Consider the following 14,006-nt stretch of genomic DNA (forward strand, 5'->3'; position numbering starts at 1 on the left):
GTCACCACAGAGCACTGAGTAGAGTTCCCTGTGCTATACAGTAGGTTCTCGTTAGTTATCTATTTTATATGTAGTAGCGTGTATAAGTCAATCCCAATCTCCCAGTTCATCCCCCCCGCTACAGGGAGAGCGGTTATGCATTACTCCACAACACGGATTCCCCTCAAAAAGGACTCCAGGCCACTGCCGCTGCTGACTGTCTAATACGCCAGCAGCAGAGAACCACCACCAGCCCTTAAAATGGCAGCACGATCTGGGAGGACCACCCAGCCCTGCTAGCGAGCTGATGCTATTTAGGATCCCTTTCATTAAACGCACAGCCAGGCACTTGCTATTTTTGGACGTATAATCTGGCCAACGACTTGCCTTCCCTGCTTCCCTTCTACCTGTAAAAGGATCTTTGGGGGCCCTGATCACTGCCGCCATAGCACAAAATGTTGCTTCTCACCAAGGAACTCCCTTAATAACAAACAAGAGCAGCACAAAGTCTATGGGCTTCACTGGTCATATCATGGACCTCATTACCAGATGGCCTTCCTGAAAACTTAACTAAGATATCAGCAAGGATGGGATACTTTCCAACGAGATACACATAATTTCTGACCAACTGACCAATATACAGTTCCACTTGCTCCTACTGCCAGAATAGATGAGTCAGGGAATCAGAGTAACATCATTTGAGACAGTGATGTTTAGTGAGCAGTCAACCTAACCTGGCCATGCATTAGAATCCTTTAAACACCTACTGGAGATTCATTTTGATGTTTCACCCTAAACAGGTTGGTGCATGGGACTCACTCACTCACTCACTCTCCATATATATATATACACATACACACACACAACACACACACACACACACACACACATATTTTGGCCACACCGCGCAGCATGCGGGATCTTAGTTTCCCGACCAGGGATCAAACCCATGCCCCCTGCAGTGGAAGCGCAGAATCTTAACCACTGGACCACCAGGGAAGTCCGGGACTATATTTTTAAACAGCATCCCATATGAGTCTGACATATAGCCATGTTCTAATCAAATACTATAATGAACTTCCCTGATTAACCCAATAATGTATTTAGTTTCTCTGAATCTCACTTTTCTTACATAAAATAAGGAAAATATTATGTATCTGTCATCATTTTTCCAAGGATAACATGGAGTAACGCATGTAAAATGTCTCACAGAGTGCCTGACTCACAGTGGCTGTTCAATAAACAAATGGTGGCTTTTTTTTTTTTTTTTAAATTATAAAAGCTACTCTTAAATGGACTTTTTTGTGAGGAGGCTGGATTTTGTCTAAATAACTTTTTTGTCTGACACAATCATTTCATGGAAAGTGATCACTCAATGTGGATTTTGTTCTCTGTAATATAAATCTTTTAATAATGAGAGAACAACAAAGTAATAATGGAACAACATAAGCGACAGCACATTATGAAATGTGAAAATTTCTTTCAGAATTGGTATATTTAAGAAAGTGATCAATAAAAATAACTCAGTAATTTTAGCTTATTAAGAAGAGGAGGCAGTTATGTGAATACATGCACATAGAACTATGTGTTAAAATAGGAAGTAATTATTAAAACATTTACAATCAATTTTAACTTGGTAAAATGCATAGGATATCAAAAGAAAGTCAAAAACAGCAAATAAAAGCATATACTTTATAAAATCAACAATATGAAACACAGGCATAGAAAAAAAGACCTGAAAGAACTATTCTAAAATGCAAATAGTGATGGTGAGACTATAGATTACTTTTTATTTCTCTTCATGATAATTTCAATACCACTGTACTTTCTAGAAGGTATTGCTTCTAGAATCAAAAGCACAGGTGCTACAATTTCACTCTATAAATACAAATAATAGTTACAGATTTTGGTTTAAGATACTACATATTCTGAAACTGGCCAGAGTGACCAAATTTTCTAAATAGTATCACAAATATATCACTATATATAGCATTTTCACATAATTTCATTTGAGGTCCTAGTTAGCTTTTATATCATATGTACTAATACCATGGATGATCTAAAAGTACATTATATAACTTGACTAAAAAAGTAGCTATTGTTTATAATAAGTATTACCTTTGCCTTGTCTCTCATGGAGCCTTTTCCAAGGATGGACATTTTTGTCAAGGTTTCTTCTTGTAAGCGCTTCAGAGAATTGCCACGTGGCCCCAAAAGTTTTCCCACAAAGTTGAACTAGGAGAAACAAAAGAACAAATTTGTAACATTCATATCTGAGGAAAGTAATTTATTTTTTGAATTTTAGTAAACACTGCAGTCAGTATGCTACACATCATTGACTAACGACAAGTATTTAAGTTCCTGCTACATTCATCACCCTATAATGTTTCCCACAAACCACATAAAACAGGGCTAAAACAAACAAACAAACAAACCAAAAAACAATGTATTTCCTTCTACCAGATCACTTCAGTGATGGCTGTATTTTACAAATTTTATCAATAAATGAAGTTAATTCCCAGAATTCCTTAGTTGCCATCCTGACAATTTCAGCACACGTTCAATATCAACCACGAACAGTGCTGGAATTAGACTGTTGGTGAGGAAAAATGACACCAAATGTCCTGTAATGTGCACTAAACTGGTCACCATGGAGTGTCTGGGTTCTTCTACCTGGTCAGTACTTAAGCCTCGGTTAATCAACCACTGAGTGCACCGGCCTAGATGAGTGCTACGCCTTCAGTGGCTGACCAAAGCTTTATGACAAAATCCACCTATCTATTTAGCCTAGACGCAGAGGGTTCTTTATTCAGCATGCAGAGTAGCAGTGAATTAATTAAGGGTACTACGGACTCTGAGGATAGGCTGCCATGGTGTAAAACCTGGCTTTTCCACTTTCCTGCTGAGTGACCCTGGGCTCGGGGTCACTAGACCTTGGTTTCCTCATCTGTAAAATGGGAATGATGAACGGCAACAGGACCTCCCCTTGCAGGGTATTTTGAGGATTAAATGGGTCAACATAAACAAATCACTTAGAACAATGCTTGGCACATAATAGAGAATAAATACATACAACTGAATGAAATAATTATTGATAGGAATTTCACACAACTTCTAAAAGCCTTACAATAATTATGAATTCTTCTTGCTTCCAAATAGAAAGTCAGCCCTATTTACCGCGAGAGAAACTGTTCTCTTTGGCAGGATTCTTGATCACAAACTCATGTAGCTGCTGCTGTGATATCAGCCACCTTCAATGACCCATGCCACTGCCGTGCTGTTGCTGTTTTTAAGAGAAAACTGTTCCTCATGTCTCTAACTATGGTAATGAAAGTAATTTTCCTGAAATATGTACTTTTAAAAGACCAAAATGGTATTTTTTCCTTGCCCACTTTCAATTTTATTGGTCTTCAACAAAAACTAAATTATCTATTTTTAACCTTCACATGTCATCTTTTTTTTGCTTTTTTAAATTTAAGTAAATTACTTAAAAAATATAGAAGTGAGGTGCACAGAGTTTAAAATATCAAATACTACTACAAGGTGAGGGGTAAAAAAATCAATGTCTCAACCCACCCTCCCTCATTCTTGTTTCCTGTTTTCTCTGCTTTATCTTTCTGGAAATCCTACTATCGGATATTGGGCCTCCTGAGTTGGATCTCTAAGTTTCTCTCTGATTTTTCCTCCCTCCTTCACCTCTCTCTGTCTTACTTTCTGGGAGATTTAATTACGTTTCCTACATATCTACTGATTCTCTCATTTCTGCTATCACATGTTTCACTACTAACAGCATTTTCTTATATCTGTCCCTTCCTTATGGCACTTGAGACATTTCATGGAAGTGATACAAGTTCTTATCCTCCTGAGGCGTCAATGGCGGTAGCTGTCCCCTCCCCGACGCCATGGACCTCACAGAGCCTGCTTCTTCCCACAGATTCCCCTTACCCTCCACATTCTGAGAATCTGTTTCTTGCTACACTATGGCCTTTCCTCACATGACTGGTAATCCTCTGCTATTTGTTTCTAAAAATTTTAAATTGAGGCTCAAACAGGCTAACTGGATGTTCTGCTTCCATACATGCAATCTGACAACTGGACATAACAATTCACTGCAACACAGCAGCCCAGTTTTTTCACCCAAAGCTACTCAAATATCAAGATCTGTATTTCTTTTTCCTTGTGCTAGGCATTTCCCTGAATAGGAATTCCCCAACTTCCTAGGAGGAGGTATGTAAGCCTGGCTGCCAGAATACGAAGAATCCCATTATGAAGCCCACACACCTCTATTTAAAGGAAATAATTCCCACATTTTCAGTGTGGCATCTCACTGCAGCCCTCAGCTGTATCCATCTGGGTCTTAGAACCTCAAGTTCCTCTTATTCAAACTCTTCAGGAAATCTCTCGGCTGTTGCTAGGTTAAGAAGGGCAGATGCCTGGTTTTCTCAGCTGGGAGAGGATCCAGGGGTCTAACTACTTCCAGGCACACTTTCCACCAAGCTCCCTCTTGTCAGTTCCACCCCCTAAATTCACATGCAGCTAACTGGTATCCACAATTCCCGAGTCTTCTGGAGGTTTTCCCACACTAATAGGCATGTTTCTGGTTGGCTTTCTCTTGCCCTGCAAGCTCAGGATGCTGCTTTCTCTGGTCTTTACCAGAGAAAGTCATTACCATTTACCCATGTATTTTGCAGCCACCAACATTTTTTTTCTTTTTTTTTTTAACATCTTTATTGCAGTATAATTGCTTTACAATGTGTTATCCATTCATCTGTCGATGGGCACTTAGGTTGCTTCCATGTCCTGGCTATTGTAAATACAGCGCAGCACCAAATTTTACTAACATCGTTTGCCCATTGTTGTCTCACACTCCCATTCTTACCTTCATAGATCAGTGCCTTTTTAATTCATTTATATTCATTTTAGCAGGTTTCAAGGATAGCATAAAAATTAATTTGTATTCAAACAACCACATTTATATCACGTCTGTAATAGTTAAATATCTCCCAATTAATAAAAATTAAGAGACCTTAGAAAACATCCAGTCCAAACATCTAATTTCATACCGAGGAAACTAAAGTCCACAGAATGATATGATTTACTCAAAGTCACCTGATAAAACATAAAACCACGAGATTCCATATAAGAAGGAAGAGCATTTTATATGCAGTTTTCTTTCTCCATTTAACTTCTGTTAGTCTTTTGCTCACAGAAAGTATATAAACGCGCATTTTGACCATCGGAAGCACTTCCGCTCTCTTCTTTGTCACCGCACACTGCGTATTAGTCGCGTCGCCCTGGTCAAGTTACCCTCGTGAGTCGCAGGCGCCTCATCCACAACACAGGGGTCAACGCCTACTGCGGGCGCCTAATGCATGAATTAATACGAAAATGCACAAAAATCACCTAGCAGAGCAGCCGGCAGACTGTGCACTCTCTGTGCCAAATCAGTAAGTAATGAATGGATGAATTTAACTATCGTGAACATACGTAAGTTGGGGTGAACAATGCCCACCTCGTACGTGTACAAGGTTGCCGAGAAGCCACCGCCTGGAACGACACGGCCGCACCCAGGCCACCCAGGTGGGTCGAGGGGCTGAGCTCTGTCTGGGAGTCGGGGTGCGAGGTAGAACCAGGCGTGTGGATGCCGACCGCCTGCACAGCTGAGCCACACACGGCGATGGGCCCGGTTGCCTGCCTGGGGCCTCCCCGGCAGGCGTTTGGAGACAGCCAGAGTACCTGGTGACAGTGACTGTGGGCCACCAGCGCACTAGTGGTCAAAGGCCCACAGTCACGCATCAGCATGGGTGGGGCGCCCCTCACGGCGAGGAAGGGGCTTGTGTAAAACGTCAGTTGTGCCTGTTCAGCAGCCCTGCCGGCTGAAAGGAGGAGCCACAGGCCTGTTTACTCTGCTTCCTCAGCTCGAAGCCCTTGCTGCTGCCTCCCTCAGATCACAAGTCCAATTCCTCCTGGGTTCTAGAAGATACCCCCCCACGCGCACCCCTGAAGCCCACCACGGCCTGCACCTGCGGCGGAGCCTAAGCCACCTACGGGCTGAGAACGTTTCCGACTTCACACGAGCAGCTGAGCAGCACAGCCCTCCGACCTGCCGAGTTCTACGACCCACCGAGGGTCCGGCCCACCTGCTCCCGACCTCTGAGGCGTGTCGAGGGCTCCCTCTCGCCCGCGGAGTGACCCCAGCAGTGTCCTCAGCCCACCGAGCCTCCCACGGCTGCGGTGCACAGGGGTCGTCACGCTGAAGGGGCATCACGAAGATGAAGAGGTAGCGCGCGCAGCGCTGGGGGCTGGGACCTGCTGGATGTCCCCGGAGCCCACGCACCCTCTGCACTCCTGGGAACGGCTCACTGCGGAGAACTACTCTTGCCCAGACGCGGGCGACCCCCTTGCTTCTCTAGGCCGGGCACAGACCCTCCATTCTTTGCGCCATAAAAGATTAGCTGTTCTTTTTGTCTCCACTGATCAGTCAGAGAATGCCCCTTAACCTGACGTGATCAAACTTCAGTTAAGCTTCTGTCCTTTCCTCACACAGGCAACCTGGGCCGGCACAGGCCTCTGCGACAGGCCCTCTGCTCCCAGGGACCAGCCTTGGGCGAGACACTCTCTGACGCCTGTCCCTTCCTGCCCCCCGTCCTCCACCCACGTCCCTGCACCTTCCCGGCCTTGTCCACTCTCTCTCTCTGTGGTCTGACCTCTGAGACACTGACAGGCCTCAGGCTCACAGTTCTCCCTATCACAACAGCAGCCCCTTTCCCTGATCTTCCAGAAATCCTTCCAAATATAAAGTCTGTCCTTCCTTAAGTCAGGATTTGTTTTCTATTTGATGAGTGTATTGGCAAGACACACAGTAAGAACCTAATACATTTTAGCCTTCATTTTTCCTAATGATTTCATTTGTGCCCAGATTTGAATAGAAGGTAAAAGTGTTATTTCCAAGACCAATGATTTTTCTCCAGATGCCAATTATTATATGACAAATATACTACTGTATTACAAATGTTACAACTGTAAATAGGAAACTTTTCAAATGATTATGAAGATGGTAAACCAACATACAGTATATTTGAGTTTTACCACACAACGGATAAGATCCAATAATTATGTTCTTCCCCAGTAAAGATCAAGGAAGAACTAGCTTTAATTGATCTAAACTACATTTGTGACATGACACTGTTCCACGGGGACAATTACAGTTAAGCGGTCATTTCATAAACAACTAAGCCTCAATCAAGGACATGTCACTGTCTCCATTAAAACGTTTCCCTTAATTGGGTGCTCACCAAAAAGTTGATTAGTCTAACAAAGGGATGCTTTATCGACCTCTAACTCAACACTAAAACTGAACCTGTAACCTCTGCCAACGTAGCAGCAGCAAATACGTTATTCTTCCCAGCAAATGGCACTATCGTCCATGCAGCAACTCAAGCCAGAAACCTGACATTCATTCCATGAGGGCAGTGACGAGGCCTTTTGCAGTCACTGATCCAACACCTCTGTGCGGCGAGGGCATTCAGTCAATGTCCAGTGAATCAATGAATTATATCCTAACAATGTTATCTCCTAAGTCTCTCTTAAACCTGCCTATTTTCCTGCAGCCTCACCACAACCACTAGCCCAGCCATCACCATCCCTCACCTCGCCCACTGCAGAATTCCATCTCTGTATCCACTTCTAACTCCTTGGATCAGCAGAGAGGTCTTAATCCAAAGGTGACCTTGTTATGTCTGTGTTTCAAACAGGACTGTCCAACTCCCCTCCGAGTAAGTCCTCATGCCCTGGAACTGCTGTGCAAGGCCCTCCCCAGCACAGCTCCTGCTCACCTCCCCAGCCTCACTCTCCTGCTTTTGACTTTAGCCATTCTGGACTCATTTCAGCTTCCCAAAATTACCGTGTTCCGAGAACTACCCATTTCAGCTCAGATGTAGAGCTTGTAAAGAACGTCACTCTCACCCTTAAAACAGGAAGAAAACGAAACAGAATACAAACTAATGCTTAAGTGCCAAGGTAAGCACTAACCACACAACTGGAGAGAGTACAGACACCTGCGGGGAGAGATAAGACTCAAGCATCTGCTTCTCTGGACGGGGGACGAGCATGAGAGCAGAGAAGACCAAAAGCCCCAGAATTAAGAGAGTTGATACCTTCTCAAAGGTTTTTCCTGCAGGAACTCACCACCACCACGCCCCCAAACCCCAAGTGCTCACAGGGAAGGTCAGGGAAGAATCCTGAGACCACTTGCCCTGGCTAGTGGAGGAGAGGAAAACAGCCTCTACTGAAATCTACTCAGAGCCATATCCCCTATCTCCCCTCCTAAACAAAGGCCTTAATCTGCAGGAGGAAGGGCAACAAAACCCACTTTGCTTTGTTTCTTAAAATATTGACAAAATCAACAAAACATGTACTGAGATCAGTGTCCAGCCCTCAGGAAGTGTTACTCTCGCTACAACAATGGTGAAGTGCAAACATGTTCTAGGCGCTGGGTGGAAAACAGAAATAAGCAATGGCCGCATCCTTCCTGAGCCCCATCTGCTCACAGAAGAGGCGGATGACAAACAAGAGAAACAGAAGCGTAGACACAATGTCTGTTAATTACTGCTAAGCGTCTATTGAGGCGGGCAGAAGGCAACTACAGAGAGCGTGGGTAACCTTGGAGGGCTGAGCAACGTCACACCAGGCTGGCCTGTGATGCTCAGCTCGGCTGCGTCCTATGCAAGGATCTGGAAACAGAGACTTTCCGACACTGTGAATAGCAAGTGCAAAAGCCCTCAGGCACTGAGGACCTTCTCTGAAATACGAAGCTGGCCAGCCTGTCGGGGCAGAGCAACTAGGGTGGGGAAGGAAGAGGCAGAGTCATCCCTCCAGGCTAAGCGCTTGGACCTAATTGGGAGTCTAAGATGGTCTCAGTTTTTCTTTGTAAAGAACAAACGCAACACAGCCAGCCCTTTCCTGAGCTCAGCAGAGTCTGACAGGCCTGGGGCTGCTCCTCCAGGCACCTCCTCGACACTCTCAGCCCCCTCACTCCCTCTCCTCCTGCCTTCTCTTCTCCCACTTACCAAACTATGGTTTAAGACATTTCCTTTCAGGTTGTACTCCTTGGAAGAGGAAATGTGTTTCGCTCAACTCTGAAATCTTCTCCATATCTTCACCCCCGTCTTCAGTCTTAATACACATAGTAATACTCAAAAAAAAGAAAACTTGTACTGGATCAACAAAAGCAAAAGAACAGGTTAATAAATTCTGGGTCCAGGAACCTAGTCTTCTGCCTATCGTTGCGTTATTTTAAAAAGGCCACGGCTGTATCAGCAGTAACATAAAATCAAAACACTCTGTGGCACAAAAGGAAAGGAATTTCAAAACATAAAGTCCTCTCAATGGTAGAGTCCCTCCTGCTCACTATGGCAAAAATGCTCAAAAGCGCTACGGTATCTTTCCTGACTATAACATGAACTACTTAACGCTCCTTTTACATTAGTTATTTTTCTTAAATGCACTTCACTATTTCATCGACAGAATAGTCTGGGATAAATCTCATACGTGCTAAAAGCAGCTTCCTTTGGTCCATTACAGTCCTTTCTCCCCCTCATCATCCTCCCACCTGACCCTAAAACCCCAGTCTGCGGCCGACATACACACAGCCGCACCTGCCTTGGTAAGTAGGAAATGAGGGACTAGGTTATGCTTTAATGACATCTTGGGCATCTACTGTTGCGTAACAAACCAACCCAAAATGTAATGGCCTTGAACAACCACCGTTTTATTTATTTGCTCACAATTCACCAATCTGAGCCCTGGGGGGAGTTCTATGTGGCAACAGCCAGACCAACTGCGGCTGGAGGACCCACTTCCAAGACGGCTTATTCCCATGTCTCTTAAGTTGGTGGCAGCTGTCAGATGGGGACCTCAGTTCTTATTGGTTTGATTCTCCTCCACCTGGGTATCCCAAGCTTCCACCTCCCACAGTGGCCTCGGGGTGATAGGACCTTTGCAAGGTATATGTCTTCCAAGGTCAGAAAAGCAGAAGCTGTCAGGCTTCCTTAAAGCTCCAGCCTGGAAGTTCACATCTTGTCAGTTAAAGGGAGCTGCAGGGTCAGGACAGACTCAAGGGAAGGGCACGATCACAGGGAGTGGCCACTGGGGGGCGCACTGCCACAGACAAAAAACAACAAAGCAGTCATTTATCAAAAAGTTTTAAGAGCCTCAAACATCATGGTCTTTTCTAGGCCTAGCAATCACCTGCCTGCCTTCCCTTCCTTAAGAGGGGATGGAGGTGGCACTCTCTGAGGGCAGAGACCCTGACTGACCCCCCTGAGCACCTCAGCTACAGACGAGAGCAGCACTAGCTCCCAACAGGCAAAAGCAGCATTTCATGCGCTGGAAGCGAATGATGAGTGCCAACCAAAGTTAACGTCCGAAATGTACCAATCACTACCCAAGATTTAATTAAAACGAACCCTAAAATATACCACACAGGCACAGATGGAAGGAGGCATATTTTGGGTATATGGTCCTAACTGTCCAACATCTTGTAATTGAGCGTCGTATAAAATCTACATGTTTATTAAAAATGATTAAAAAGGCATCTGACAAAGACTAAAATAAGGAGATACTGTAATAGATAAACAATGTAATTCATTTCTATAGAGGAAGGTCTGAAGTAGGATGTGAGAAATGAGAGGATATAAAGAAATAAAAAAAACTTTGTTTGGATACAGTATGTGTCTCAAGTTTAATGAAGAGCTAATAAATTGTGAGAAAGGAAGGAGGTGAGAGGAAGCAGGTCCGGGGCAGTCCATGGCGACTAAGTGTTCCCCACAGACTATCACGTCCAGTGTTCCAGATCTTAAGTTAGGCAGCCAAGAAGGATCCCTGGCCCCTGCACTATCGTTTATATGCACATAAAATGGATGTGAGTGTGTGTGCATATATATATGTGTATACATTTATTTATTTAAAAATTCTACACCTGATCTACCATTGGGTAATAATATTTCGATCCTTACTTAGGTCAAGAGATTCATCATTAACGATACTGGATGTCGAAAAACAGTTCCAATTTGAAAAGACTGTTCTTCTTACGCCCATCTGGACGGGAGCTGCTCTTCCCCTGTCCTGGTGCTGAGCCTGCACTGGGCACGGGGACGGAGCGGCTCTGCCGTCTTCCTGCTCATTTCGACTGCATCTACAGTGGCCCTGAAGTCGCAGTCTCTTTTGCAACAATCTTTGTCCACTGAAAAAGGTAAGTTAACTAAAACTAGTAGATACAATCCAAGAATCCATACCGAGGCACATATACAGCTATCTGCCCCAATTACTGAAAGCAAGTGAGTGATTAAAACTTGGTGGGAGGGCTTCCCTGGTGGTGCAGTGGTTGAGAATCTGCCTGCCAATGCAGGGGACATGGGTTCAAGCCCTGGTCCGGGAAGATCCCACATGCCGCGGAGCAACTAGGCCCGTGAGCCACAACTACTGAGCCTGCGCGTCTGGAGCCTGTGCTCCGCGACAACAGAGGTCGCGATAGTGAGAGGCCCGCGCACCGCGATGAAGAGTGGCCCCGGCTTGCCGCAACTAGAGAAAGCCCTAGCATAGAAACGAAGACCCAACATAGCAATCAATCAATCAATAAATAAATAAATCTTAAAAAAATAAAAAAAAATAAAAACTTGGTGGGAGCTTCTGCCTCGGAGAATCCCCTCTTCTACTCCAGCATCCTATCTCACTGTGCACACAACTGTCCCGCACTCACATGTGCCAGGTAATAGTACTAGTGTTAACCTGTGTAATAAATATTAATAAAGCTTAATCTCTTGAACAGGACAATGGGCCCTGGAGCCAGATTTCTGGGGTTCAAATGCCTGTTACTGTGTAATAACATTTAGCAAGTTACTTAACGTCTCTGTTTTTTAGTTTTTCATAAGTGAACAGGAAATAATCATTCCTTCCTCCTAAAACTGTAAAGATTAACACGTGAAAAGTTAACACATGTAAGGCCATTAGAACAGTGCCTGAGATGCAGAAACCATACGCTACATACATACATTACAATAGAAGTTCTAGCATGTTCTTCTAGCACCCAAATGTAAGGTTGGACATAACATCCCTCTTTGGAAAACGTCACCCCATATTCTCTTTCTAGACCTTACTGGAGAGAAAGAATTAAACTGTCAGGAAACACATTTGGTTCATCATCTCCACATTCACCTAATTCCTGCCCAACGGCAAGAATGAAAAGAAAATAAACGAGGTTTGTTTTACCTATCTTCTTCTCTTGAAAGGAAAAGACCAGATCACTACTTTCACTAGCTTTACGAGCCATTTTAGGTTTCAATAATTTAACCACTAACAAAATGATTAATTAAATAAATCCACCTTTTAGTTGGTATTCAGAATACTGATCTCATTTGAATTAAGCCAATGTCATAAATGCAAAACTCCAAACAGTAGTAAACCTAACAACAGACTTGGGACCATGGCATTCATATGAAGTGGAGCAGCCTCTTCGGTAACAGAACACTTGTTTCTTAGGATAGTTACTAATTGAGTCAAGCTTTGGATTACTGACAAGAATTTCCACGATTCTGATAATCACCTCTAACGAGAACAATCACTTTTACACTTTTACATGGGAACTTCAATTTCTAAGGAATAAAAGTCATTCCAACTTGTGTTTAAATCAATCATTCCTAAATGTTGAGGACTCAAAAAAAAAAAAAAAAAGGTAAGATCTTTTATAATGCAGAATATTTCCTACTATATATTCTACTTGTTTATTTGTATCTGTCACAAATCTTTCAGGGCTCCCTAGGCCATATAAAAAATCTAATGCGCAAGTACAGCACTGAAGGCTTTCCACACTAGTCATCACCATTCCAACGACTGCTACAAACTACCATTCCCCATAATTAAATCATTCTGGCCCAAGAGTTACTCTGTCTTTCCCCCTGATCTCTGCTTGTTAACATCCTGAATTTATACTTAAGGACTACATTTAATTCCACCTGTAATTCTTTCTCCAGAAATAACTCTCCCTCACTCTTTTAAAATCTTGCAGTGTCCATCTACCTCTCCTATGTTAGTTCAGTCTTTACCCTATATTATTTAGTAAAATGTACTGTTTCTCCTGTTAGACTGTAAATCCCTGGAGAGAAATTAGGATCCATATTTTATTCATCATCCTTCCTGCATAATGATTTCTCAATACACACCTGTGAAACTAAAGTTTATTTTGCCCCAAACCAAATGGCATTAGTCAACATAGTTTTTATTGATTTTCTTTGTTGCAGAAATTATTACAACATATTAGAGCTATATAAATACTATTATTTAAATTTATTAATTTGTCAACCACAAATCACTAAGCATTATTGGTAGTGGTTGAGATTATTTGGTATTGTTCCACTGACTGTAATTTTAACACAGTATCTACTTCTAAATGGTAAACAACCCTACTTATTTAGACATCAGCAACCCTGAAAAATCAATCAAGTAAAGTACACAAGTAACTTCTTCAGGAGATGACATGGGCAAGATCACACACACAGTGACACACCATCTGAAATCATCTACTTTATGTACTTTTTAATCTCTGTATGCTCAAAGCTGGATTATATTCTTTGGGCGGGGGTGGGGGACTGGTGGACAGCAAAACAAATAAAACAAGCAATGTAGCCCATATATACTTAAGTTTAATCCAGAAAATCCCAGACTGCAAGAGTCTGGCTTCAAGTGTGGAGAATGGGATGGAGGATTTGAAACTGGATGAGAGGCTATTACAAAAGACCGGGTGATGGATGATAGTGGTCTAAAGTAAGGAGTGGCAGTGGAATGCAGAGATAGAATGTGAATTACTTTAGAAGTAGAAGTAATAAAATGTATATGTCATTGTACTTCAAGAATGGAGGGGGAGAGGTAAATGAAGGAGAAATTAGTAGACAAAAATGATATGCTAGTTTTAGGCATGGGCTCTTAGATACAGGGGCTGTCTGTCATTCACTAAAATAGGAGCACAGGGAAAG

The 14,006-nt window shown here is 43.1% G+C and overlaps 1 protein-coding gene across 5 annotated transcripts in view; it reads right to left on the reverse strand.

Annotated features, from left to right (window-relative positions):
• The window catches only part of KHDRBS3 (KH RNA binding domain containing, signal transduction associated 3), a 165,194-nt gene that overhangs the window by 89,877 nt on the left and 61,311 nt on the right, over positions 1 to 14,006 (reverse strand). For all 5 annotated transcript variants that reach the window (XR_014236663.1, XR_014236664.1, XM_082364647.1 and 2 more), the window contains exon 3: positions 2,098 to 2,214. Coding sequence is in view for 3 of the 5 variants with exons in the window: in XM_082364647.1 (XP_082220773.1) it covers positions 2,098 to 2,214 (117 nt within the window). In the remaining 2 variants the exon portion in view is untranslated. The remainder of the gene's footprint in view (positions 1 to 2,097; positions 2,215 to 14,006) is intronic.

Source organism: Balaenoptera borealis, assembly GCF_965194805.1.
Source record: "Balaenoptera borealis genome assembly, chromosome: 17".
Taxonomy (NCBI): domain Eukaryota; kingdom Metazoa; phylum Chordata; class Mammalia; order Artiodactyla; family Balaenopteridae; genus Balaenoptera; species Balaenoptera borealis.